We start from the raw sequence: 24,783 nt of genomic DNA, 5'->3' as shown, positions 1-24,783 counted from the left end.
CAGTCACGTTTGTCTCAAGCTTGACCTCAGTGCCGTAGGTTCCCTTCCTGATCTCTAACTGTCCCACCTTTGCAAATGATAACCTAGCCCAAGATGGATTTGCTCGCTAGACTCACTGAGAGGAGGCAAAGCACCGTGCGAGCAACTCCCTTCCTTCCAGCTCTTCTGTCTTCAGAGTAACATGATAAAAGAATTATCACAGCCCAGAGAACAGCTTGCATTTATTTCTTGCTACATGTGTGCTACACATGGAAAACACTAATAACATACACATCTCTGTTGGTCTTGGATTTCTGACTCTAGTCTACAGGCACGACATTAATTTTTCCTTGAAACATTCACAGGAACATGAATCCATCATGGGCTTTCCTCATCACTCGTGATACAACAGTCATCTTCCCATTGATTTTATAGCCCCAGAGATTCAGGTCAAAGAGCTATTGGAAAATACAACGTGCTAATGACTCACTTCACCACTGTCTTTCCTGAAGAAAAGTGAATAAAATAAACAGACACTTCCTTTTTGAATCCTATCCCAGTGATATAAGCACAGTAAGAAGACACACTAGAAAAAGACTCTCAAATGGATCAGAATGAGTCCCAAATTGGTTCTTAAATGCTGAAACATGAAGCTCAAGTCCAGACCAAAAGCTTTTTAAGTTCTACCTAAAATTATGTGCTTACTTAAACTAGAAACTACAGCAGAAGCTCCAGAAAAATGTCTAGGAGGGTAAAAGAACCCTTCATATCAGTAACACATCAATGCTCTCTTAGTCACTGACTTCTGTAAAACTTGATCCAGAATCACATTAAGTACCACAGCACTGGGATTAAAACACTAAATATAGCAGAGTGCTATGATGAATTTCTGGCAGCTAAATAAAAGGAATTTTAAACATTTTAAAGTGTTTTGAAGAACTGATTTATCAAGTCTGGTGGGCTTCAGACTTAACTTCTACCTATTGATTTTCTACTGTAACTTTCCAAATACATAGCAAGAACAATGGATTCTAAATCTCATATTTATACCCACACTGCTGTCATATACACATTCCCTATTTCTTCCTAGAAAGAAATAAACATCACAAAAATTAATGCCCTTAGGTTGTGGAACTGAAAGCAACTTTAGAGACAATGCTAACTAGAGAATACTGCATAGACAGTATTCTGAAGAAAGGGAAAAATGTATTGAAAAGATTTTAAATGAAGACATCGATGGCTATTATCACGTCCTGGCCAGAACTGTGAATATTAGGAATTGGTACTGGCCACATGTTGCTGAGTGAAAGGAGCAGACATGAAAAAACAGAGACTAGACAATCTGGAAAATCATTAAAAAACCCAAATTGATCTATTCTTATAAGAACCAGGCTAGGATTATTTCTAGAAAAGAGAGTGCATTGTTCTACATCCGGTTACACATAGATACAAAGTTTATTTAAAAATATAATGAACTAAGGGCGCCTGGGTGGCTCAGTGGGTTAAAGCCTCTGCCTTCGGCTTGGGTCATGATCTTAGGGTCCTGAGATCAAGCCCCACGTTGGGATCTCTGCTCAGCGGGGAGCCTGCTTCCCTCTCTCTCTCTGCCTGCCTCGCTGCCTACTTGTGATCTCTCTCTCTGTCAAATAAATAAATAAAATCTTAAATATATAATGAACTATACAGTTTCTAATATAATCACCAGAATAGTGTTTTTCTTCACCAATACTTTGTCAATATGGCTCCTTACATAGAGGTAAAGTGACCTCACATTAATATAAGTAAATATCTTCATTTCCTTTTTCCCCAGGCAAAGGCACTTCTATTTCCTGAGTCAGGGTAAAGCATCAGGATGTTGCAGACTGATTGTCAAAATGACCCCAATTCTCCCCGCCTTTCACTATGTGACTTCACGGGTCCTCCCATGAAGGGATAGAGTCCAATTCCCCTCCCCCTGAATGTGAAAGTCTTGTGACTTCTGACTTTCAGCCACTAGACTAGGTGGAAGAGACAGTGTATCAATTCCAAGCCTTGGCCTAAAAAACTTTGTGTGCTTTTATTCTCTCTTGGAGCCCTGCTACCGCCAAGAAAACAGCGCACGTTAGCTGCCCAGAAGATGAGAGATTGCGGAAGACGATGGAGACATCCCAGCCAAGACCACCCTACACCATCCAGCCCTGGGCACCAAGCGGCAGATTACAGATGCATGACTGAGCTTGACTGAGCTCACCCACACCTGGTGCAAGGAGAGAGGATACCAGAAAAGGAGTGCTCCAGCACCCAAAGGAGCTCGAGCTTACACAAAAGCACAGAAGCATAAATACAAAACAAAATCATACAAATTAACACAAATGCATTTAGAAGCATAAATATTCTGCTCATTAAAGACTTCTGGAAAAAACTGAGGAGGTACAATGACTTACTAATAATATTAAAAAAAAAAAGCTTTTAAATGACACAGCAGACACATTTACAAGACAACTTGCTATAAAAATAAATGATGTCTGGAGAACTTTATGATTTCTAAACCAAACCAGCAAAGAAGCCTGAGCGAAACACAGACTGTGAAAGGACTGGCGAGTATCACACTGCCCGTCATGGTTTCCCCACCTGTAACAAGCAGGTGTGGTCACTGTCAAGAACTAAAGACCTATAGCATGGAGGACAAGGGGCGTTAGAGAGTAGTAGGGAATTTGGGTAAATTGGAAGGGGAGGTGAACCATGAGAGACTATGGACTCTGAAAAACAGTCTGAGGGGTTTGAAGTGGCGGGGGGGGGTGGGAGGTTGGGGGTACCAGGTGGTGGGTATTATAGAGGGCACAGCTTGCATGGAGCACTGGGTGTGGTGAAAAAATAATGAATACTGTTTTTCTGAAAATAAATAAATTGGGAAAAAAAAAAAAAAAAAAAAAAAAAAAAGAACTAAAGACCTGACAAAATGTGTTAAAGTACTTCCAGTAGGGGGCGCTTAGGTGGCTCAGTTGGTTAAGCATCTGCCTTTGGCTCAGGTCATGATCCCAGGATCCTGTGATCCAGCCCCACATCAGCAGGGATGTATCCCTCTGCCTGCCTCTGCCTACTTGAGTTCACGTATCCTCTATCAAGTAAATAAATAAAATCTTAAAAAAAAAAAATGTACTTTCCGAGAACCCGGGTGGCTCAATCAGTTCAGTGAGCATCTAACTCTTTTTTTGTTTTTTAAATAATTTTTAAATTTTTTTTTTATCAACATGTAATGTATTATTGGTCCCAGGGGTACAGATCTGTGAATCGCCAGGTTTACACACCATAGCACATACCCTCCCCAATGTCCATAACCCCACCACCCTCTCCCTACCCACCTCCCCCGGCAACCCTCAGTTTGTTTTGTGAGATTAAGAGTCTCTTATGGTTTGTCTCCCTCCCGATCCCATCTGGTTTCATTTCTTCTTTTCCTACCCCCCAACCACCGCCCCATGTTGCTTCTCCACTTCCTCCGATCAGGGAGATCATATGATGGTTGTCTTTCTCTGATTGACTTATTTCGCGAAGCATAATACCCTCTAGTTCCATCCACGTCATCGAAAATGGCAAGATTTCATTTCTTTTGATGGCTGCATAGTATTCCATTGTGTGTGTGTGTGTGTGTGTGTGTGTGTGTGTATATACACCACATCTTCTTTATCCATTCATCTGTTGATGGACATCTAGGTTCTTTCCATAGTTTGGCTATTGTGGACATTGCTGCTATAATCATTCAAGTGCATATGCCCTTTTGGATCACTACATTTGTATCTTTAGGGTAAATACCCAGTAGGAGCATCTGATTCTTGATTTTGGCTCAGGTCTCGGGGTTGTGAGATCGAGGCCCAAGTCAGGCTTGCTGCTGGGCGTGGAGCCTGGAGCCTGCTTGGGATTCTCTATTTTCCCCCACCTCAGCCCCTTCCCCTCACCGTGGTCTGTCTCTCTCTCAAATAAATAAATAAATAAATAAATTCTTTAAAAAAAGTACTTTCATAAACTATAAACAGCTACATACAAGCTAGTAGCACAGGAAGGAGAGCCCAGGCTGCAGAAGTAAATTCTACCACTCTCTGGCTATGTAACCCTCCATTAGTTAATTTCTTTGAGCCTCAAGACTCAGTTTCATTATCAGTCAAAAAAAGGGGTGCCTGGGTGGCTCAGTGGGTTAAAGCCTCTCCCTTCGGCTCGGGTCATGATCTCAGGGTCCTGGGATCGAGCCCCGCATCAGGCTCTCTGCTCAGCGGGGAGCCTGCTTGCTCCTCTCTCTCTGCCTGCCTCTCTGCCTGCTTGTGATCTCTGTCTGTCAAATAAATAAAATCTTAAAAAAAAAAAAAAGATACTACTACTTATCTCAGAGGGTTGTTAGATTATGGCATACCTGAAACATCCAACACAGTGGCCCCACCAACTGGGCTCTCAGTAAATGCTAGTAAGATACATACATGGGCAGGGAAACATACGTAAGCAATGATGACCAGAAAGGAAATGTATTGCATTAGAAAAAAGAAAACTATCAAGTTATTCTTATGCAAGTAATGCCATAAGGAGAAAAGCCTCATGTCACTAAAATCAACAATAATTAGAAATAGAGCAACAGGGGCACCTGGGTGACTCAGTTGGTTAAGCACTCAACTTGATTCTGGCTCAGGTCATGATCTCATTGGTGGTGAGATCTAGATCTGCGCCAAGGGGCTTCTTGCTGAGCATGGAGCCTGCTTGAAGATTCTCTCCCTCTGCCTCTTCCCCTCCCCCCAATAATTAAATCCTTTAAAAAATACCTGGGGAATATATTTTATAAATATTTTTATATCTATATATTAAATTAGATTTAGATCAATTAATTACATTAATTAGATATTAAAATATAATATTTTCTATATTTAAATAGAAATATACAGGGCCTATGTAAAGAAAAAGATACTATTTCACTGTCCTCTGTGTGTTTTCAAATTTGTAAAGAAAGGAAGTAGAAGAGGAGAGGAGGGACACGGTGAATAAACTCTCTAGTGATAGTCAGAAGGGAAATGGACATCACGCAATGTTCACGGGAAGAATCACAGCTTGGAACCCGTAATTTCTCTTGTAAATTTAACCACAGATTCATTGAAGCTTCGTGTTCAAGTATGCCGGTGACAGTATATATACTACAAAAAAAACAGAAACTAATCTGGAAATAGCACTTTAGGGGGATAGCTAAATGAATTATCCTATATCCATTTAATTGGTTACTAAGTCAGCATTAGGTGTGGTGAAAAAATAATGAATAATGTTTTTCTGAAAATAAATAAATTGAAGAAAAAAAACAATTTTTCTAAGATTTAATAACATCAGAATGTATTATGTATTAAGTAAAAAAAAAAGTTTCACTTATCCATTAATTATAATCTCAAAAAATATATACATACATATGATTGGCAGAAACTATAGCAAAATGCATCAGTTTTTGAGGGAGGTTAAGGTAATTTATATTTCTATACATTTCTTTAGTTTCTAAATTTCAAACAATAGGTACCATTTATTTTCCAAACAGCAGAGACAATGTGTTTGTTTTAAAGAATAGGTTTTTAAACCAGAAATTTCTTTCTTCTGGTTCATTTTTTTTTTAAAAGATTTTATTTATTTGCCAGACAGAGATCACAAGCAGGCAGAGAGGCAGGCAGGCTGGGAGGAAGCAGGCTCCCTGCTGAGCAGAGAACCCTATGCAAGGCTTGATCCCAGGACCCTGGGATCATGATCTGAGCCAAAGGCAGAAGTTTTAACCCACCCAGACGCCCCTCTTCTGATTAATTTCTTAAGCATTTACTATATGCTGCTTTAATATTTTAGTTATATAACAGTGATCTTCTAAGGGCAGGAATTGAGTCTTATTATATTCTAATATTTCTCAAAGTACTCCCACTTAAATCATTATTAACTAAAATGAATGAGATAATGAATGGCAGATGGTTAATACATTGATGCTGTGGGCTACTTAATTACAACAGGAGAAAAGACAATCTTTGAATAACATTTAATTTATATAATTTGAAGCTTTCTCAATGCATTTTTAGCACCCTCAAAGAAAATTTGTAAAAATATGTACACATTAAATGCCACATTTCAATACTGATATCTTGAATTTTATTTATTTATTTATTTATTTATTTAGATTTTATTTATTTTTTTGACAGAGAGAGATCACAAGCAGGCAGAGAGAGAGAGAGAGAGGAGGAAGCAGGCTCCCTGCTGAGCAGAGAGCCTGATGTGGGACTCGATCCCAGGACCCTGAGATCACGACCCGAGCCGAAGGCAGCGGCCCAACCCACTGAGCCACCCAGGTGCCCGATATCTTGAATTTTAAAAAGTTCAACCCTGATATGGATAAATGTCAAAGAAATGTTACACAGACACTTTGTGCTTTGGCATTCTCTCTCGTTCCAAATACACAGCAACTGCAGATAAATTATAAAAGAAAATTTAAAAAAAAAAAAAAAACACGACAAATATCCCAGTAAACCTAAGATACACGGCAGTAGATGGAGCCATTGAATTTCTGGGGCTAGTGACTAGGAAGAAACATGGGCAGCCAAGAATTTAGCAACTGAAGATAAGAACCTGAAGGGAACTGTGCAGAAATTGCTTCCTTAGCAACTGAAATCCCACTAAACTTTTCAACATGCTTAAAAAGTTAAACGAATGAACACCTTCAAAAGAAACAAGAACAGGTAGCTTTGAAAAATCATCAGAAACCTCAGAAGAGGAAAACAGTCTCAAAACAAAAGTATAATGGATGGGATAGAGTCCAGATGGGCAGAATAAAGCAAGAATTAGAAAACTGTAAGATGGGGGACGCCTGGGTGGCTCAGTTGGTTGGGCGGCTGCCTTCGGCTCGGGTCATGATCCCAGCGTCCTGGGATCGAGTCCCACATCAGGCTCCTTGCTCGGCGGGGAGCCTGCTTCTCCCTCTGCCTCTGCCTGCTTCTCTGTCTGCCTGTGCTCGCTCTCTCTCCATCTCTCTCTGACAAATAAATAAATAAATAAATCTTTAAAAAAAAAAAAAAGAAAACTGTAAGATGGAACTGAGGTATTCATTCAAAAGCAGCCAAAGAAAGAAAGAAAGGACAAAAGGATACAAGCACGAAAGACTTATTCAGAGGCATGAAATTCAGAGAGGTTCCCAAAACTAGTCAACAGGAGTTTAGCTGAGAAGGTGGTGGAAAAACAGAATCTGAAGAGATAATAGCTGGTCATTTTTCAAATCTGAGAAGAGACATGACTACCTGGATGGCCAACACACTCTGTCTACTGAGAAAAGTCAAAATAAATGCAAATATTGACACAGCATGATAAAACAGCAAAAAAAAAAAAAAAAGGATTCAAAGATCTCAAAAGAGAGAACAAGAGAGTATCTCCAAAGGAGGAAAAGTATCAAAAAGAAGTTGGAATACATCAGTATAATGTATTGCTAGAAAACCACTTAGAGCTGTACACCTGACCAGTCTTTTTTTTTTTTTTTTAAGATTTTATTTATTTATTTGACAGAGATCACAAGCAGGCAGAGAGGCAGACAGAGAGAGAGGGAAGCAGGCTTCCCGCCGAGCAGAGAGCCTGACGCGGGGCTCGATCCCAGGACCCTGAGATCATGACCTGAGTAGAAGGCAGAGGCTTAACCTGCTGAGCCACCCAGGCGCCCCAGGACCTTGAGATCGTGACCTGAGTCGAAGGCAGAGGCTTAACCCGCTGAGCCACCCTGATCAGTCTACTTATAGAAGAAGCTCAAAAGAAAAATTTTTTCAGACCTCTAAAGTATGTACTTCTTAGGGGCCCTCATTTAAAGAACCGTGAAAGAACATCATCTTGAAATACAGACTGGCAAATACAGGACACACAATTAAATTTGAGTTTCAGATAAACAGGTACTTTTTGGTATGTATGTCCCAACCAAATTATTTGCTAGTTACATGAGATTCAAGTTTAACTGTGTCCTATATTTTATCAGGGAAACATACTTTTAAAAAAAACCCAGAAATTAAGCACAGGATACAAGAAACGATGCTGACTGTAAAACCTCATAAAATGGATTAAATTCATTTAATAACTAACTATATGGGGGAAAAACCATCTCAGTTTCCACTAACTGTACCTCTGAAAGTAACTGTAAAATGATGACTCTACGTGAACCCAGCACTATGCCATAACCACATTCTTTTCTCCAGCCAAGCAAGTTTTCTTAAAACCTGTACTTTCTAGTTTTCTCAAAGTACCTGAAGACCAGTCTTCTTCTATATGCTTACCATACTGAAGTCATAATTTTTTATAATGATTAAGAGGTCTGAAATAGAAGCTACAGTTCAGCCAACCTCTTCAGAACCCAAAAACCCTATGTATGGCTTACTGATGTGGAGAAGTTTCATTTAATGATTGAGAAATGCCCCTGAAAAAAAAAATGTCCATTATCCTATGTTCCAAACAAAATCTGGTTTCAAATGCAGTGTGGGGCAACATCTTAAAAAAGCTCCAGAGTGAAAGTTTTGTATTGGGTATGATGATGTCCCATGGATCTGTTTTGTAAATTTATTTTATTAAAGCAGAAAAACTGGTGTAATAAAATGACACCAAGAGAAAGTTATGTGGGCAGCTCTTTCATATTTGCTTTAACAGGCTCATCTGGAGTCAGCTAAAATTTAGCTCATTGGGAGAGTGAACAAAGCAAATTGTGTCCTGCTGATTCCAACTAATTTAATTACACTAAGTCCAAGGTCAGGAAGGATGTCTTAGTCATTACTTATCCTTAGTCTGTAGCTCAGGAGAGCCCTGCCAATTAATGGTTGGGGAATCACTGAATATTTTTAAATTTAATATTTTTGAGACTATCTATGAAAAAGGAATACACAAACACTGGATCATGAAAGTGTAGATGTCTCTTACTTACATATTTTGGCATTGCTAAAAAATGCACAAAATAATACTAGCTGGGTTTTATCCCTATAGCTCATGAAGTGGGTAATTTCAATGGATCCAAAGAGGAATTTGTTTTTAACAAAAGATTTCACTGAACAGATGGGTCCCCAAGTAATTTCAGAACCAAATGTATTTTTTTTTCAATTTATTTATTTTCAGAAAAACATTATTCATTATTTTTTCACCACACCCAGTGCTCCATGCAAGCCGTGCCCTCTATAATACCCACTACCTGGTACCCCAACCTCCCACCCCCCGCCACTTCAAACCCCTCACAAATGTATTTTTAAAGCTTGGATTTATGTCAAATTTTTAAGAGTTCATTCATCTCGTGACAAAGTAATGGGCAAGCGAGAGTTCTGAAAATGCAGGAAGAACTGAGCTCTAGAGTCGGGGAGTATGAAAGCAGGCATTCCTATTAGCCTATTCGGGAGGCACGAACCCCTTTAATTCTAGCTCTACATTGAACTTTTGCACAATAATTGAACGACAAATGTTACTCTAGATCCACCATGGAATACGCTTGTGTTGTTTGTTATGATAAATGAAGGAAATTACAACAATTCCGTCATGTTAAGGGTAGCGAGGGCAATGTTTTAAGCTCCGTGTGTGTATATGTAATAAATCATTCGTTTGAAAAGATAATTGCAGCACCGCTAGAGAGCAGAAAAAAGCCCGACTTTGAGAGCAATTATTCCAAAGCTCCTCAAATTAACTTGCGCACAGTTGGTTCTTTGTGACTGAGCCCACATTACTAAACGTTGTTTCAGGACATTAGTTCGCTTAGGTGAAGGAAATAATGTAATTCTAGTTATTAATCACTTTAATGTTAAATGTGCTTTGTAAACTGAGAAGACATTAAACTCTAAGAACAATGTGGAACGCACAAGCAATTAGTGGTTAATGGGCTTCTTTTGAAAAACTCTAGCAAAACAAAATCAAAAGCTTCAACTTTCTCGGAAAAAAGAGTGTGCATATGTAATGTGAGAAAGTTCTATTTAATTTTGCTGACTAATAGTGTCACAAAGGGAGTGAAATTAAGCCCTTCTCTCAAAAGTAATTTTAATAGGTTATGATGAATGAAATCATATTATTTTATGAGTCAACCTCCTCTATAGTATAATTTAGCAGTGCCTTTTGGAGGCACCATGAAATAGAATTTTCTGTGATACTTCACTCCAGAATCCACGCCAAAAAGCGTAATGCTGTTCTGCAAATATCCTCCTAAGACAAATGTAAGCCAGGATTTGGTGTTACTGACCATCAGTGCAAAGAACGAGATGGAACCATTAAGATAGGCTCAGTATGAACAAAACTTGCGAAAGGCAACTCCATACCAGCCATACCAGAGAAGGAAAATACAAAATTAACAACAATAATCAAGCAATTATTTAAAGAATTCTTCATTCTATTTCGCTAAATAAGACAACCAGGGTAATAGGTGCAAATTTTTACTTCCACTTCCATAATGGTTTTTTTTTTTTAAATACCGGTAGAACCTTGAACCAGCTAGAAGGAGGAAGATATTGGATAACCATCCTTTATCATTACACAAAATCAAATTATTATTAATTATTTTGACTCCTATTACTCCTCACAACAGATGGCATGTCTTCTGTTCTAATGAGCTATATCTACATCAGTCATACTTCCAGATACATATAAAATCGGTAAACGAGGTCATGTGGCACATGGAAAAGGATGTGGTTTAGGAGTCCAGGCCTGGCCGGGCCTCTTATTATCTGTGTGATCTTGGTAAAGTTACTTACTCTCTCTGTGTCTCAGTTTTAATTGGGATTAATAATGTCCATATCCCACACCCCATCCCATCACAACCACAAAAACATGTATACTCTTTATCATTTGTGGTTGGGAAAAGGTGACATTCTGTAGAATGTCTGCCATTGAGGCACACAGGTTTATAATGGAGAAGGATAAGTAGGGATCCTCGTCTGTCTACAGTCTAAGGAGCGGGCGGGTATACCTCATCACAGGGCACACTTGGGGAAACTTCCTGTCTAGGGGTTAAAATCTGGGGGACCGACCGAGATGTCATTTCTTTCTTCTCATCCACAGCCAACAGAATACCGAGAGCATCAGACAACTGGAATGTACCAACAAAGTCACACAAACTCACGCTCTGCCCAGGAGAGACACGTCCCTGGCTAGCTGTAATAAGGGTCTGCTGGATCACCTCCACATGCAGGAAGTTCAGCACTTCCAAAGGCATTTCAGTGCTGGTGAATGCTAGTCCACACAAAAAGTTTGCTTGTAGTTATAAATATGCTTCCTTTCAACTCCATACTATGGACTGTTTTTTTTTTTTTTTTTTTTTAAGATTTTATTTACTTATTTGACAGAGAGAGAGATCACAAGTAGGCAGAGAGGCAGGCAGAGAGAGAGGAAGGGAAGCAGGCTCCCTGCTGAGCAGAGAGCCCGATGCGGGACTCAATCCCAGGACCCTGAGATCATAATCTGAGCCAAAGGCAGAGGCTTAACCCACTGAGCCACCCAGGTGCCCCTGGACTGGTTTTGTGAAGGAACTCATCAGAGACTTGTTTTGTAGGACAGTTAATCAAACATTTAAAGGCCGGTTTGTACGGCAGTCGGCTACATGACTCTTCAGTCTGCACTTCTCCAGGGCTAAACACCCTCAGGTTTCCAGGCCTTAGCAAGCTTTGTTGTCCTTATCAGCCAAGAGACAATGAACACCAAACACCCAAACCTCAAATGCATTCTGAATGGTAGAGGACAAGACTGTTACTTCCAAGCTCATTCTGCTTCTACTAACACATTCTAAAAATGGGCTAGGGCTTGTCATATAGATTTGTATCCAAATCTGTGAATTCAATCTTCCCTCTTTTCACAGAATCTTTTGAGGATGTCTTAAATTCTACTGATTCCTAGGTAATATTGATTAATCCGTTATTCCTAGTACTAAGGTTTACAGAGGTTTTCCAGTAAGTGTCTTGAGCAGTTAAATCTAACATTCCCAATACTCTTTCACATGAGGGCTTATCATATTTTAAGGCAAAACTTTTTTAAAACACATGGTACACCTCTGTGAATTTCAAAAGAAAATTCTTTGTTTGCTAAAAAGCTCTACAAATCATAAAAGTTAGATGCAATATGGAACAACTTGAGAAAATTCTCAGGTAATTAAGATAGTCCATTGAAAGGAGCCCTTTTAGTAGGAATTAATCCATACTTTGTAACATTACCTTAATTTACTCTGTCCTACAAATACTTACCGGTCAAGGATACAGAGCCCCAGACAACAAGTCAGAAAACATGTGCTGTATTCCTGACACAGGTCTGGGTTCACTAACATTCTTAAAGGCTCTTTATTTCAACACAGACATACTTCCAAGTTACTAATAATACCTTTATCCCAGATGTGTAAGGGGAAATTAAGAGCATTAATTGAACATTTCACAAAGTAAGGGACATAAAATTTGCTATCATCTTTGTGTACTAAATGAGGCATTAGTCAGCCTGAATTCTAACCTCCATTCCAGACTCATGAAAGCCTCTTAGCCAGTCTGGGCTTGAACATCTCCATCTATACAGTACAGATGCTGGGCCAGGCTAAATGATCTCTGAGGATCCCTCTGCTTGCTCCAACTCTGCTACATGGTTCAGAAAAAACTGAGCAAAGTACTCAGGACACTTCATATTTAGCTACACAGCTTTAACTTTGCCTAAGAGTGCATTCATCCTGATATTTAAGACCTCAATGCTTCAAGGTGGCTAGCAATATTCTGATGGGGGGGGGGAAGAACTCTCCTACCCAATCTGTGTCTGCAAGGAAGCAGTACTGCTAGGAACATGTGTGTAGTCATCTGCACATATACATCTGCCCACACGTGGACAGGCAGTGACTAACCTGGAGACCACAAGGGTCTCCGTAATGGAATCTAATCTCCTGTGAGTTTCATCAGAAATTAATATAAGGGGATAAAAAGTTCCATGAAGTTTAAATACTAATTCTAGTAACCATACACTAAAACTCTTTTATTTCCTTAGAGCTAAACTGAGTGAGGAGGTAGTCCCCGCTCTGACCTTTGCATACTGAGCTAATGAGCGAAAACATGATAAAACAACTCAAGATTCCTCAAAATCCAAAACAATCAAGTCCACACCAATGAATTCAGTTAAGCTTACCTTGACAAAAGGTGTTGTTAACCCGCTTATAACCTTGTAGACATTCCATCATTTGGTTATATCCATGATAAGCTGTAAGAAGACATAATTCTTTGTTACATACTTACGTTCTTACAGTCCTAATTTACCAGTGTGATAACCCAAGCCACCAAAGTCATCAGGGGTCTGTCTTACTCATTTCTAAGATACCCAACTCAATATATAGCAGTTTCTTTCATGTTACCACTGTTTTTCAGTATACTTCCTCGTCTGCAACAGATATAGTCCCAAGTAATTGTCAGCAAATCTTGATTATATTAATCCAAAGAATCATAAGACTATATTTTCTTAAAATTAGTGATTATTTACATTACAAAGGATCTATTCCTCCCCAGTGATCTGCTTCAGGCATTTGAATTTTCTTATAAGTTGAACATACATCCTGGCCTGCTTGGGAAAGGCCTGGGTTAAGATAGTTATTTAAGTGAAGTTCATTAATAATAGCACTCCATTTCACTCTCAGAGGCATCCCAGTTTCAACAATAAATGGTATGCTCACCTAAATACTGGCTCACATATTCTGGTAATGAGGGATTCTTACTACTAGGAACCTGAGAATAACAGGCGATGAAGAGAAGAAGCCAGGGGATGAGAAGGGCTGCTGTGATCATGGGTATGGTTCATCACCCAGAATTTTCACCAACAATACAATGTTGACATTAACAATCACCAACAAAACTGGATTCACTGATTCTGAAACCCTTAAGTGAGACTCGAGAGACTGTGGCATATTGGATACAGGATAATTTCAGGAACCAAGCAGACCTGAGTTCAAATCTTGACTCTGCCTATCAAGCTCTGCGACCTTAGGAGACAAGCTTTCTGGGTTTCAAATGGTGAGTCCATACAATGTGAGTATTCACATCTACTGAGCAGGTCAGGGCTGTTGTGGATTTTTAGATATAATTTATGCAAAACGATCACCACCGTGCCTGACATAACCACTCACAAGATGACAAATGCCCTTATTTTCTGCCATAAAATATTCTTCCATTAAGAAGACCATGAGCGGGGCGCCTGAGTGGCTCAGTAGGTTAAAGCCTCTGCCTTCAGCTCGGGTCATGATCCCAGGTCCTGGGATGGAGCCCCACATTGGCCTCTCTACTCAGCGGGGAGCCTGCTTCCTCCTCTCTCTCTACTTGCTTACTTCTCTGTGATCTCCGTCTGTCAAATAAATAAATAAAATCTTAAAAAAAAAAAAAAGATGATCAAGAGCAATAGAAAATGGGCAATAATCAAAATAGGGTGGATGGTGAGACCACTAAAAGGACCTGAACAAGGAGTAAAGAGGGAAAATTCAAAATAAAAAGAAAATTTTCTTTTGGAAAATAAAATTATTTGGGCCCTAACACACACTCTTTGCTCTCACCACCTCTCTCCTCCTTCACTTCCTTTCTCTGTTATACATCCTGTCTCTTCAGATCCTTCTGAATTCTGGGAGAGCGTTATAGTGAGGAGTCCTGGAACAGTGAGTTATAAGGAGGAAGAAAGTGACATGTTCAAGCTCCTTGGCCACATAACTCGTCTTCCACAGAATGGAAACCCTCTGGAGCAGGGTGCCTCCAGAGATTTTGGGATCTCTGTCCATGAACTGTTCAAAGGCAAAAGAGAGGCTATCTTGTTTTGAAAGTTCCAACCGTCATCCACCTCAAGGCAGAGAGCCAGACCAGATGATCTCTTCAGGTCCTCCTCAGCTTAGAATTCGATGTTAATTTTCTTCTAAAAACTTTTAAAGGACCAGTGACTTGTTCACGCTAAGTACATTTTTAATAGATTACAGAGTATCTAATGGAATCATTTGCAGATTTAAAATTAAGTTTTTGCAGTAAAAACTGATCAAGAGTGAAAGGTCTTTCTGTATGTGGCTGAACAAAAACTTCAAACATTAAATAAAAGCCACTTGAAAACTGAAGTTTGAACTACTTTAAGTGAAAATTTTTTTTAAAAAGGGCATGGAACACAAAACCATAGCATATAAAGCCAAGGAAAGTCTTCTCTCTTCCAAAATGAATATGATTTAGAGAGTAGTATGAACCAAGGAAAGGAAAGTTTCTAAATGACACAGGAAGAATGTGACCCTGAGTGTGTTTCTTGGGAGTGAGTCACTTAGGACAGCACAAACAAAGTAAATGTCAAGATGTTAATAGTTTACTTCAGTCATAATCCACAGCCCTTCCTGAAATGAAATCAATCGCTTCAATTTTATATATTACGTGAGCCAACATGAATTTATTTTCATCAGCATTTAGTCAGAAGTGATAGCAACTTTGTACTTTCACGTTCTCCTTAAATTATTACTAGCACTAAAATACAGAATTAACAAAACCATTTATAGCAATGAATTTATTTATGCTCAGACAACACAATTCTTTTTTTTTTTTTTTTAAAGAAAACACAATTCTACATAAAAACAACAGAAGGTCAAGAATAGAGATTAGGGATTAAGAAACAACAAGAATCTAGGATTCACTTTACCCCTAACTTCTGTCCCTCTCTTGCAACTTTGGAATTCAGAAAATGGAGGAAAGGGAGGCAGTTAAGCAAAAAACACAGAGAGAAGGAGGAAGAAGAAAAAGAAACAAGATAAGGGAAAAGATGGAACAAGTATTAGAGAACATGAACTTGGCCCCAGAATAAAGTTGGAAGAATTGGACTTTAGCTTCTGCAGTCCTTAGACCTAGAGCAGGAAACACACTACTCCCTCCACAATATTTCTACAGACAAACCCACACAGTATAATGAGGGATAGGCCATTTAAAAAAAAAAAAAATCAAAGCTTTTACAACATTTTATATACAGACTCTTGTTTCATGATCCATAAAATGTAACAGCAAATGACCAAGTTAGGAGTCAAACTCAGGTCTACTGAGCTCCAAAGTCCATGCTCTTTAAATCATATCAAATCTCTCCTGGATATCCCTTTAGTCAGGCTTCCAGAATAATTTTAGGCACATGGATCTTTCAGTGAGGAGGAGCTATCACACTCAACCCACTTACTGGAAATCCACATTACCAATCGTTATTAAATCAGCATTAAAGTCCACAGGGGACATTCTCAGTAATGAAGGTCTTTATTTATGTGACTCCCTAAATGAAGAATTCACTAGTTACGGGAAACTTTGGTGGGTGTTTTCACATATCAGTCCTCAAAAAAAAAAAAAAAAAAAAGTATCAAGAAAATAAATGAAATTTAAGGCATTACATGCTTTAATAAGCAGTTCTCAATTGCCTTCTTAGTAATTTTAGGGTTCCATATTAAAAAAAAACACATAAGGTTGAGAGACAAGGAGGTCCACATGAGAGGCAATGAGACAATTACTGACCACAAGTTACTATGATGACAGAACAGTAGGACATAAAACAAAGCTGTGGAATGGTGATTCTGAGAATAATATAATAATAATATTTCTACAGACAAACTCACACAGTATAATGAGGGATAGGCCATTTAAAAAAAAAATCAAAGCTTTTACAACATTTTATATACAGACTCTTGTTTCATGATCCATAAAATGTAAATGCAGATTCTGGATTGGACAGAGGTGTGAAAGGCAACTGAGAATATCAAATCAACAGGTGCTTGAGAAGAATAAATAAAAATTATCCAACTGAAGTAAAGGAGAAATTCCTTACAACATGAAGTGTAAAAACCTACTACAAAAATCTTCAGTTATATAAGGCAAAGGAAGATGACTGAGAAAACTATCCCTTGCTTTCTTGGGAAAAATGTGATAAGTAAATATAAAAAAAAAAATCAGGTTACCTCTATTTTTCTAAAATACTCCTCTTACGAATCAGCCGGAGTTAATGCCACATTCAAAAACTAAAAATACTAACTGTAATTGGGGAAAAAGTAACAGAGAGTCACAAATCTGGATTTACTCAAATCAACAGGTTCTAAAAACCAGAATTTATAGACTAACCAAAATGTGTGGTATCAATATAGATTCAAGTCACTGAGAACTGGAACGGTATAAAAAAGTAGTGACTGGGGCGCCAGGGTGGCTCAGTCAATTGAGTCTGAATCTTGATTTCAGCACAAGTCATGATGTCAGGGTCCTGGGATCAAGCCCCATGCTCTGTGGGGAGTCTGCTTCTCTCTCCTCTACCATCTCCCTCTGCCTGTGCCCTTCCCCCTACATGTGTGTGCACAAGGGCATACACACTCAGTCTCTCTGCCCCTCAAGAAAAAAAGAAAATCTTAAAAAAAAAAAGTGGTGATTGAGAAGGGGAAATAACTGTGTCCTCGTGATTTTTAACCTTTTTTTTTTAGTGAAATCTGAAAACTTAACAGTATCACAAACTTCTACTGTGGCTATTAATAAAAATTCCATTTAAGGTATTTAACCTAAGAAATAACAGTTTCACTAACTTTTTATCAGTTTTTGAAACATTTATGATTTTTAAAGACATCTTACTTTTTCTTCACTTAAGAAAAATGAGCCTAGTTTAGCTCTTCAAACACTTTCTAAAAATAAGTAATAATAAGTAATAACTGATAAAAATAAAGTAATAACTGATAGTAACTTATAAAAATAAGTAATAACTAAGAACTGCTTATTAGACCACGGAATCGACAGGAAATCTTTCTCAGACTTGCAGCAAGGTTCCGGAAATGCAAATTACAGTACCATGTTCCAGAATTCAGTTAAGAGTTCTTTGAGAGTCCAACGCTATCTCACCGTTAAACCAGTTCTCGTAAGGCAACGGATAGGCTACATTAACATTCAAAGGAATGATGAAATGTCACTTACATGGCTTCTTGGGGCATTTCTGGCATTTGTTAAAGCCCCAGGAGGTACCCACAGTTCCACAGCAGTCCTCCTGCTTTGAAAGGCCAGGGAGCGCCTTGCCACACTGCAGTGATGAGATGTGAAATATGAAGGTTAATTGAGTGCACCATGCCCAGCCCCAGAGCCCCGCTGTGCTTCCCAGTCACGTTATAAAACAGTTCCCTTGTTATCGACACAATTGGCAGGGGGAGGATAAAAAAAAAACCTCAAACTTTGAAACAAAACACCAGATCAGAATCAATACGACAATAACAAACAAACCTATTTTTTTTTTAAAGATTTTATTGATTGATTGATTTGACAGAGAGATCACAAGTAGGCAGAGAGGCAGGCAGAGAGAGAGGAGGAAGCAGGCTCCCTGCCAAGCAGAGAGCCCAATGCAGGGCTCGATCCCAGGATCCTGGGATCATGACCTGAGCAGAAGGCAGAGGCTTTAACCCACTGAGCCACCCAGATGCCCCACACAAACCTATTTTTAAGAGCTTCTTGGCAGTTTGAGAGTCTTAGAAAAATCTGTCACTACTCAGAGCAATTCATAAAACATACGTTTCCAATGCCCCCCTCCTTTTTTCCCCCCCTTTAGAAGAGTCTCAACTCAAAAGTACAACATAAACTTTTACAATTTAGTCTAAATGTCTGCTGGAAAATCTCTGCTGCAGGAACAGAGCTGTAAGGAGGTGGGGCAGGGGTGTCAACCTTGAGAATGTGGCCCGGGTCCCATCTACAGAAAGCTTTGGGTCTTCCTATAACCACAAAGGCCTTGGCAGGAAAAGGACAGGAGAGAATGGTATGAGAAATGATCACTGGCCAGATCAGCTTTTGGCAGATGAAAGCTCCAGAGAGCCAAGTGGTCTGACCCAGGGGAGGTCAGCCAGGTTAGGAAGGTGCTGGCAGGTTTAAGCAAAGGCTAGTAGGCAAAAGAAGAGGACTTACACTAGTCAAATACAAAGACCCACCTCCTCTCCTGGTAAATCACAGAAGGGCTAAGAGGCTGAGAGGCAGGGGCCTGAAGTCAGACCAATTCAATGAGGTCAGGAAGGGCCTAGGCGAAAAGAACCTACTCTGTGTACCCATCCTAAGGCCACTTGCACAAGAAAGGCCACATGGCTCTCCATCGATACTCTGTAGGCTAAGCCCAGACCCCATATCTGAGGGGCCACTCTGCCTTCCTATGCCTCAACCTCTAAAAAAGTCCTCCCAGCAGTTTCCAGGGTCATCCTTCCAAAGGCGAATCTGAGGACATCACTCTACGGACTAAAAACCTTCCGTGACTCCCATAGTCTGAGGACTGCAAATTCCCTGGGATGATATACAAGATCTTCCTTTCCCTGCCTCAGAGCCGATGACTTTCCCTCTGCCCTCCTCCACCTCTCTACACCTAGCCTTCGGGCACACTAAAAGGCTTGATTTTCCGAACAAACGTCTTTCCAAGAGCTGTCTCGGTCTTCTCGCATACCTTACACCTTTCCCTTTCCCTTTCCCCAGCGAAGCTTTACCCTGTGAACTCCAGCTCTGAAAAGCTGTCAGGAGGACGCCTCCTGTCTCCCCAGCTTCAGTGAGCTCCTCCTTTCTCTTCACCCCCCGGCACACCACACAGCTCCACCGCTGCCGCTACGCTTTTTAATTAAATGCAGATGGATCTTACGTATCTTTATATCCCAATACGCAGTGCACATGCTCCATAAATTCTGAAAGAAGGAAGGCTCAAACAATCCCAGGGACTAAGAAACAACCCAGTTGTGGTCCATCCAGACAAGGAGTGGCTCTGTGAGAACCAGGGAAGGGTAGCAAACGCACCCACGCTACTGAGCGCAGCATGGTGACAGAGAGTCTGGGCAGGGGACGGCAGGCACCTGGCAGGCCTCCAGGCCCGGGCAGACAGCACTCTGATGGAGGCTCTAAGTGCCCGCTGGTTCGAAATTGTAAAGCAAAGTCAGGGAAGCCCTGGCACCGTTAATGAAGGTTTAGTTCCATCCTAGTTCTGAAGTCCTTAGGTTTTCGTGGTTTTTAATGATTCTGACAGGATGCCGTGTGTTCTCGAAGCAGTGAGGAGGGTTTGCGGGGGAAGGGCAGGGAGACAGGGAGGAAAGTGAACACCCCAAGAAATGAGAACCTGACAGAAGAAAAGCATACAGTGGCTGGATTCAGGTCATTCCCCAGACTTCTTCGGCTCAGTCACAGAAGGCTCACATCTGAAAGAGGAAGCAGGAAGAAGGAAGAGGGAACTGTGCTCCAGGCCCAAGACTCAAAACCAGTGATGATGCTGAGAACACAACACAGAGGTCTGTCCCCACCGCTGCATCCAGCTGCCAAGGTGCCTCCTGCTTATTTCCAGTTTTATCAAGACACTAGTGTACCTCAGATGTAGATCATTCTTGTACCAGATTCCACAGGTCCTTCTCTTCATCAAGCAAAACTTTCAACATTTGCTGATTTTATACGCTCAAAATTTTAGTAGCAGTTAAAATCCAATTTTCACCTCAGATTCCTAGAATGTTTTATTTGGTAGGGTAAGAATAAATCATCTCTCTCTACCAGGCCTCAGAAAAGGTACAAGGTTTTCATTACAGGATTCGGGCTGCCTTATCCCATCGCTTTGTTTTTGCAGGTCCAAGGCCAAGAGCAGCACAAACCATCCATATCGATTAAATAAATGACGGTGTCAGTGGTACCACGAAACTGTGTGTTCTTCTCAAAATTGGGCTTGCACAAGATAATAATAGGCTGCAAGGGATGAAGTCGGGCTTCTGACAAGGCACAAAGTCTCACACATGCCCTTTGAGGTAGTTAATCATGAAGAAACTTCCCTGTGAGCCAGAAAAGGCCTGAGAGACCTAATGTGGGCTAATGTGGGCTCTCACACAAGAGACTACACCTACCACCATGAAGTCTTACTTGGATGTAAGCAGTGGCCAGAGGAAAAAGAAGGTGAAGAGGAGCGTTTCTCCTCCACACTGAAGGTCACCCTGGAGAGAATCACAAAGAATAGGAGGAATTAGCATTCAGAAAGCCCTTCTCTCTGAGTAGCGCATTCTGCTTCTTCATGAGACGCCATCACAAGGACCCAACGCTGGCTCTGCCCAACTGCATTTTTATGCTCACATTGAGGTGATTTTTGACAAGTGAAAAACACAAATGGAATTTCTCCTCAGTGTCTCATTCACCACATCTTTAGAGAAAGCCTATCTCTCGTTTCAAAGCATATCTTACATATAAGTAACCCAGAAGAAATAGGCTAAAAAATTTACAACCAGTATTTAGGTATCTCAAGCCAGAAAAAAAAAAATCTATCCCATCAAATAAGCATTGTCCTGGAGCTCCTCGAAAAGCTCACCCACCCTCCAGCCATACACCGGGAACACTGTCACTCCACACATCCCAGCCAGGGTTGAGCAACAGCATGACCCCCCTAGAGAAGCAAGCAGAACAGGGCTGGTTCTGAGAACCAGGTCCTATGAGCGTTAAGTGAAGAAAGGAGAGGCGAGACCGGGTGTGACCAGGATGGCAGAGTTCAGATACGCTGAACAAGCTTATGGCCCGAAGCCAGGTGTGGGATGAAGGGATGAGCAGGACTAAAGGCCAGAGATCACAAGAAGAGAGGATTTATGTCATCCAGCAGGAAAACTTTATCACAGTGAACACTCCTCAGCGATGGAAGACGATGACAGCTTCCCGGGGAGCGGAAGCTGGGGGACCACCTGACAAAAATGTCCAGGACACGAAGTGAGTAACTTCTATGGTTTCTGCCACATCAGGGGTCCTGTGTTCAATACGTATACTGATAGGTCACATTACTTGATTTATAGAAGGCAAACTACTAGACGCCGCAGACAACCTCAAGAACTTCTGATGCTCTCACAACTGCGTTCAAGACTGTATCCGGGTAGATACACTCCTAACCATCTTTTTTCCAGACTCACGTCCTTCCTCACATCAGTCTCTCCAGAGATGCTCACCCCAGACTAAGCTTCCTCCTACGGGACTTACGTAAACTACACAGAAAAGAGAAAAACAAACAGAGCTACTCCCAGCCCCAATTCACCAGGGTGCTGGCCATGATTCTTAGAAGACTGAGTGCAAGAAAATAATTCAGCGACCTTTCCTCTCTTCTGGGTCAGCGCTCTGCCTCAGAAGGTAAAACTATTCAAGAATTGTTACAACTGCTCCATGAATAGCCACGTTTTACCTTTTACAATGCAAAATTATCACACGCGATGGTGCAAAAACCTTACTTTTTTTTTCCAATTTATTTATTTTCAGAAAAACATCATTCATTATTTTTTCACCACACCCAGTGCTCCATGCAAGCCGTGCCCTCCATAATACCCACCACCTGGTACCCCAACCTCCCATCCCCCCGCCACTTCAAACCCCTCAGATTGTTTTTCAGAGTCCATAGTCACATTTTTTAAAGCAGTTAAGAGTAAACAGATTATGGGGTGCCTGGGGTGGCTCAGTTGGTTGAGCGACTGCCTTTGGCTCGGGTCATGGTCCTGGAGTCCCGGGATTGGGTACCGTGTCGGGCTCCCTGCTTGGCGGGGAGTCTGCTTCTCCCTCTGACCCTCCCCCTTCTCATACTCTCTCTCTCTCAAATAAATAAATAAAATCTATAAAAAAAAAAAGAATAAACAGATTGTGGAATAATGTACTTTTCTAAATCTTGGCCTGGTTGAGAAAACTTCAGATTCCAACCTCAGGTTTGAGGTGCTACCGAGGGATGGCGTTTTCTTGAGATTTGAAGTTAGGCTATGATTGTAGGTTTTTCAGATCTCCCTATAAACACCTGAGCAGGCTTGATAGTTCAAAACTTCCCATTTGGCAATGAAGGGCTGTCATTTTTGTCAGTTAAAAACTCACCACTGGAGATGCTTCAGAGATGAATGGTAATTTGAGGAGGTTGTGATAAATATTGGAGCACGGCTTCGTAAGATTTAATCTTCATGCCTTAAAATCACTAGCACCTACAGTATCCTCATTCTGAGAGTGTTTATTGTGTTGTGCCAAGTTCTGGGGAAGGAAGATCTAGTAGTGGGTGGAAGACGACGGTGCTGGATTAGAATTAGTAAACCTAGATCTGGATCCCCACTCTCTCTCATGAGCAGTGAGATGTTCACCAGACTGTCCAGCCTCTCTGGGCTAATAATGGGACAATGGGACAATAATCCCAACAGCCAAAGATTGTGGTGAGAGTAAATGATGTGTGTATGAGAAGGGCTGCCCTATCCTTGTAGCCCCTGTGCAGGGACTGGGAGAAAGTGACCCTTAAGATGTGTTCTGCCTCAGGACACAGCATTCATTAAACACAGCATGGGCTGAATCCCTTGTCTGCCCTCTCAGCTGGTGTCCTGTGTTCAGTACAAGCTACAAAATGTTCAAGAGCTGGCCATCTGTTAGCTTCCTAGCATCCAATCATTAAAACAGTTCAGATGGGGTGCCTGGGTGGCTCAGTCATTAGGCAGCTGCCTTTGGCTTGGGTTATGATCCCGGGGTCCTGGGAACGAGCCCTGCATTGAGTTCCCTGTTCAGTGTGGAGCCTGTTTCTCCCTCTCCCACTCCCTCTGCTTGAGTTCCCTCTCTCACTGTGTCTTTCTCTGTTGAATAAATAAATAAATAAAATCTTTTTTAAAAACTAGTGAGTTAAAGCCTCTGCCTTTGGCTCGGGTCATGATCCCAGAGTCCTGGGATTGAGCCCCGCATCGGGCTCTCTGCTCAGTAGGGAGCCTGCTTCCCTCTCCTGCCTCTGCCTGCCTCTCTGCCTACTTGTGATCTCTATCAAATAAATAAACAAAAAAATAAAAAATAAAATAAAACAATTTAGATTATTCCACTAGTAAAAGGGCCACTCAATGGAGATGGCCACCATGTCAAAGACCTACTATTTAGCTTTCCTATTTAAGACACTTAAAAATGACAATCTGGGGGTGCCTGGGTGGCTCAGTGGGTTAATCCTCTGCCTTCAGCTCAGGTCATGATCTCAGGGTCCTGGGATCGAGCCCCACATTGGGCTCTCTGCTCAGCAGGGAACCTGCTTTTCCCTCTCTCTCTGCCTGCCTCTCTGTCTACTTGTGACCTCTCCTCTGCCAAATAAATAAATAAAATCTTAAAAAAAAAAAAAACGACAATCTGAAAATACTCTTGGGAATTATCCATTATCACATATACAGAACTCGTTTTACTTTGCGATCAGGAACCATGCTACAAAGAAGCATAAATTACTGAGTTTAAATAAAGAATGTTTTCCCAAAGAGAAAAAGGCACTGGAGCCAAAAAAACAAATAACAGCTTAAAATGTTAAAGTGATACAGATTTTTTATATGCATTAAAGTAAAACATGAAAGAACAGAGAAGGCTGACTCACTGCAACCCTTGTAAGAGTACTCAGGACTGTATTTAGGCAAGAGCTGAAGCAAGGCAGTGACTCAACCGCTGGGCTGGAGAGACAGATTCCAAAGAGATGGAGCAGCTCTGGCTGAGCCCAGGACTGACCACCGACTGGGAGAGGACCCAGGGGCAGGTGGGTGGGAGGGAAGGGCAGAGGAAGGCAGGCCAAAGACGGAGGAACGGAGGGAGTGGGTGGGGAAAGTCAGAGGATGAGATAGAGCTGAGCCATGGAGAATTTTCCAAATCTGGGATTCAGTTTGTGGTTAGGTACCAAAATTAATCAGGAGATAGTTCCCTTCCCCGAAGTAAGAAGTTGTGGATTGCTTCCAGTGAATATATAGCATCTTTGAAGTGATGATAAACACAGAAATATTGATAAAGAGGGGGAGATGGGCACCTGAGTGGCTCAGTGGGTTAAGCCTCTGCCTTTGGCTTGGGTCATGATCCCAGAGTCCTGGGATCGAGTCCCGCATTGGGCTCTCTG

The 24,783-nt window shown here is 40.9% G+C and overlaps 1 protein-coding gene across 13 annotated transcripts in view; it reads right to left on the bottom strand.

Annotated features, from left to right (window-relative positions):
* Positions 1–24,783, bottom strand: part of LTBP1 (latent transforming growth factor beta binding protein 1) — a 406,971-nt gene that overhangs the window by 156,566 nt on the left and 225,622 nt on the right. For all 13 annotated transcript variants that reach the window (XM_044261743.1, XM_044261746.1, XM_044261745.1 and 10 more), the window contains 2 exons: positions 17,880–17,982; positions 13,087–13,158 (listed from right to left, as the gene is read on the bottom strand). In XM_044261743.1, coding sequence (XP_044117678.1) covers positions 13,087–13,158; positions 17,880–17,982 — 175 coding nt within the window. The remainder of the gene's footprint in view (positions 1–13,086; positions 13,159–17,879; positions 17,983–24,783) is intronic.

The sequence above is a fragment of the Neovison vison genome, chromosome 8, assembly GCF_020171115.1.
Source record: "Neovison vison isolate M4711 chromosome 8, ASM_NN_V1, whole genome shotgun sequence".
NCBI lineage: Eukaryota > Metazoa > Chordata > Mammalia > Carnivora > Mustelidae > Neogale > Neogale vison.
The sequence above is the reverse complement of the archived record's forward strand: the minus strand, read 5'-3'. Positions and strand labels throughout refer to the sequence as shown.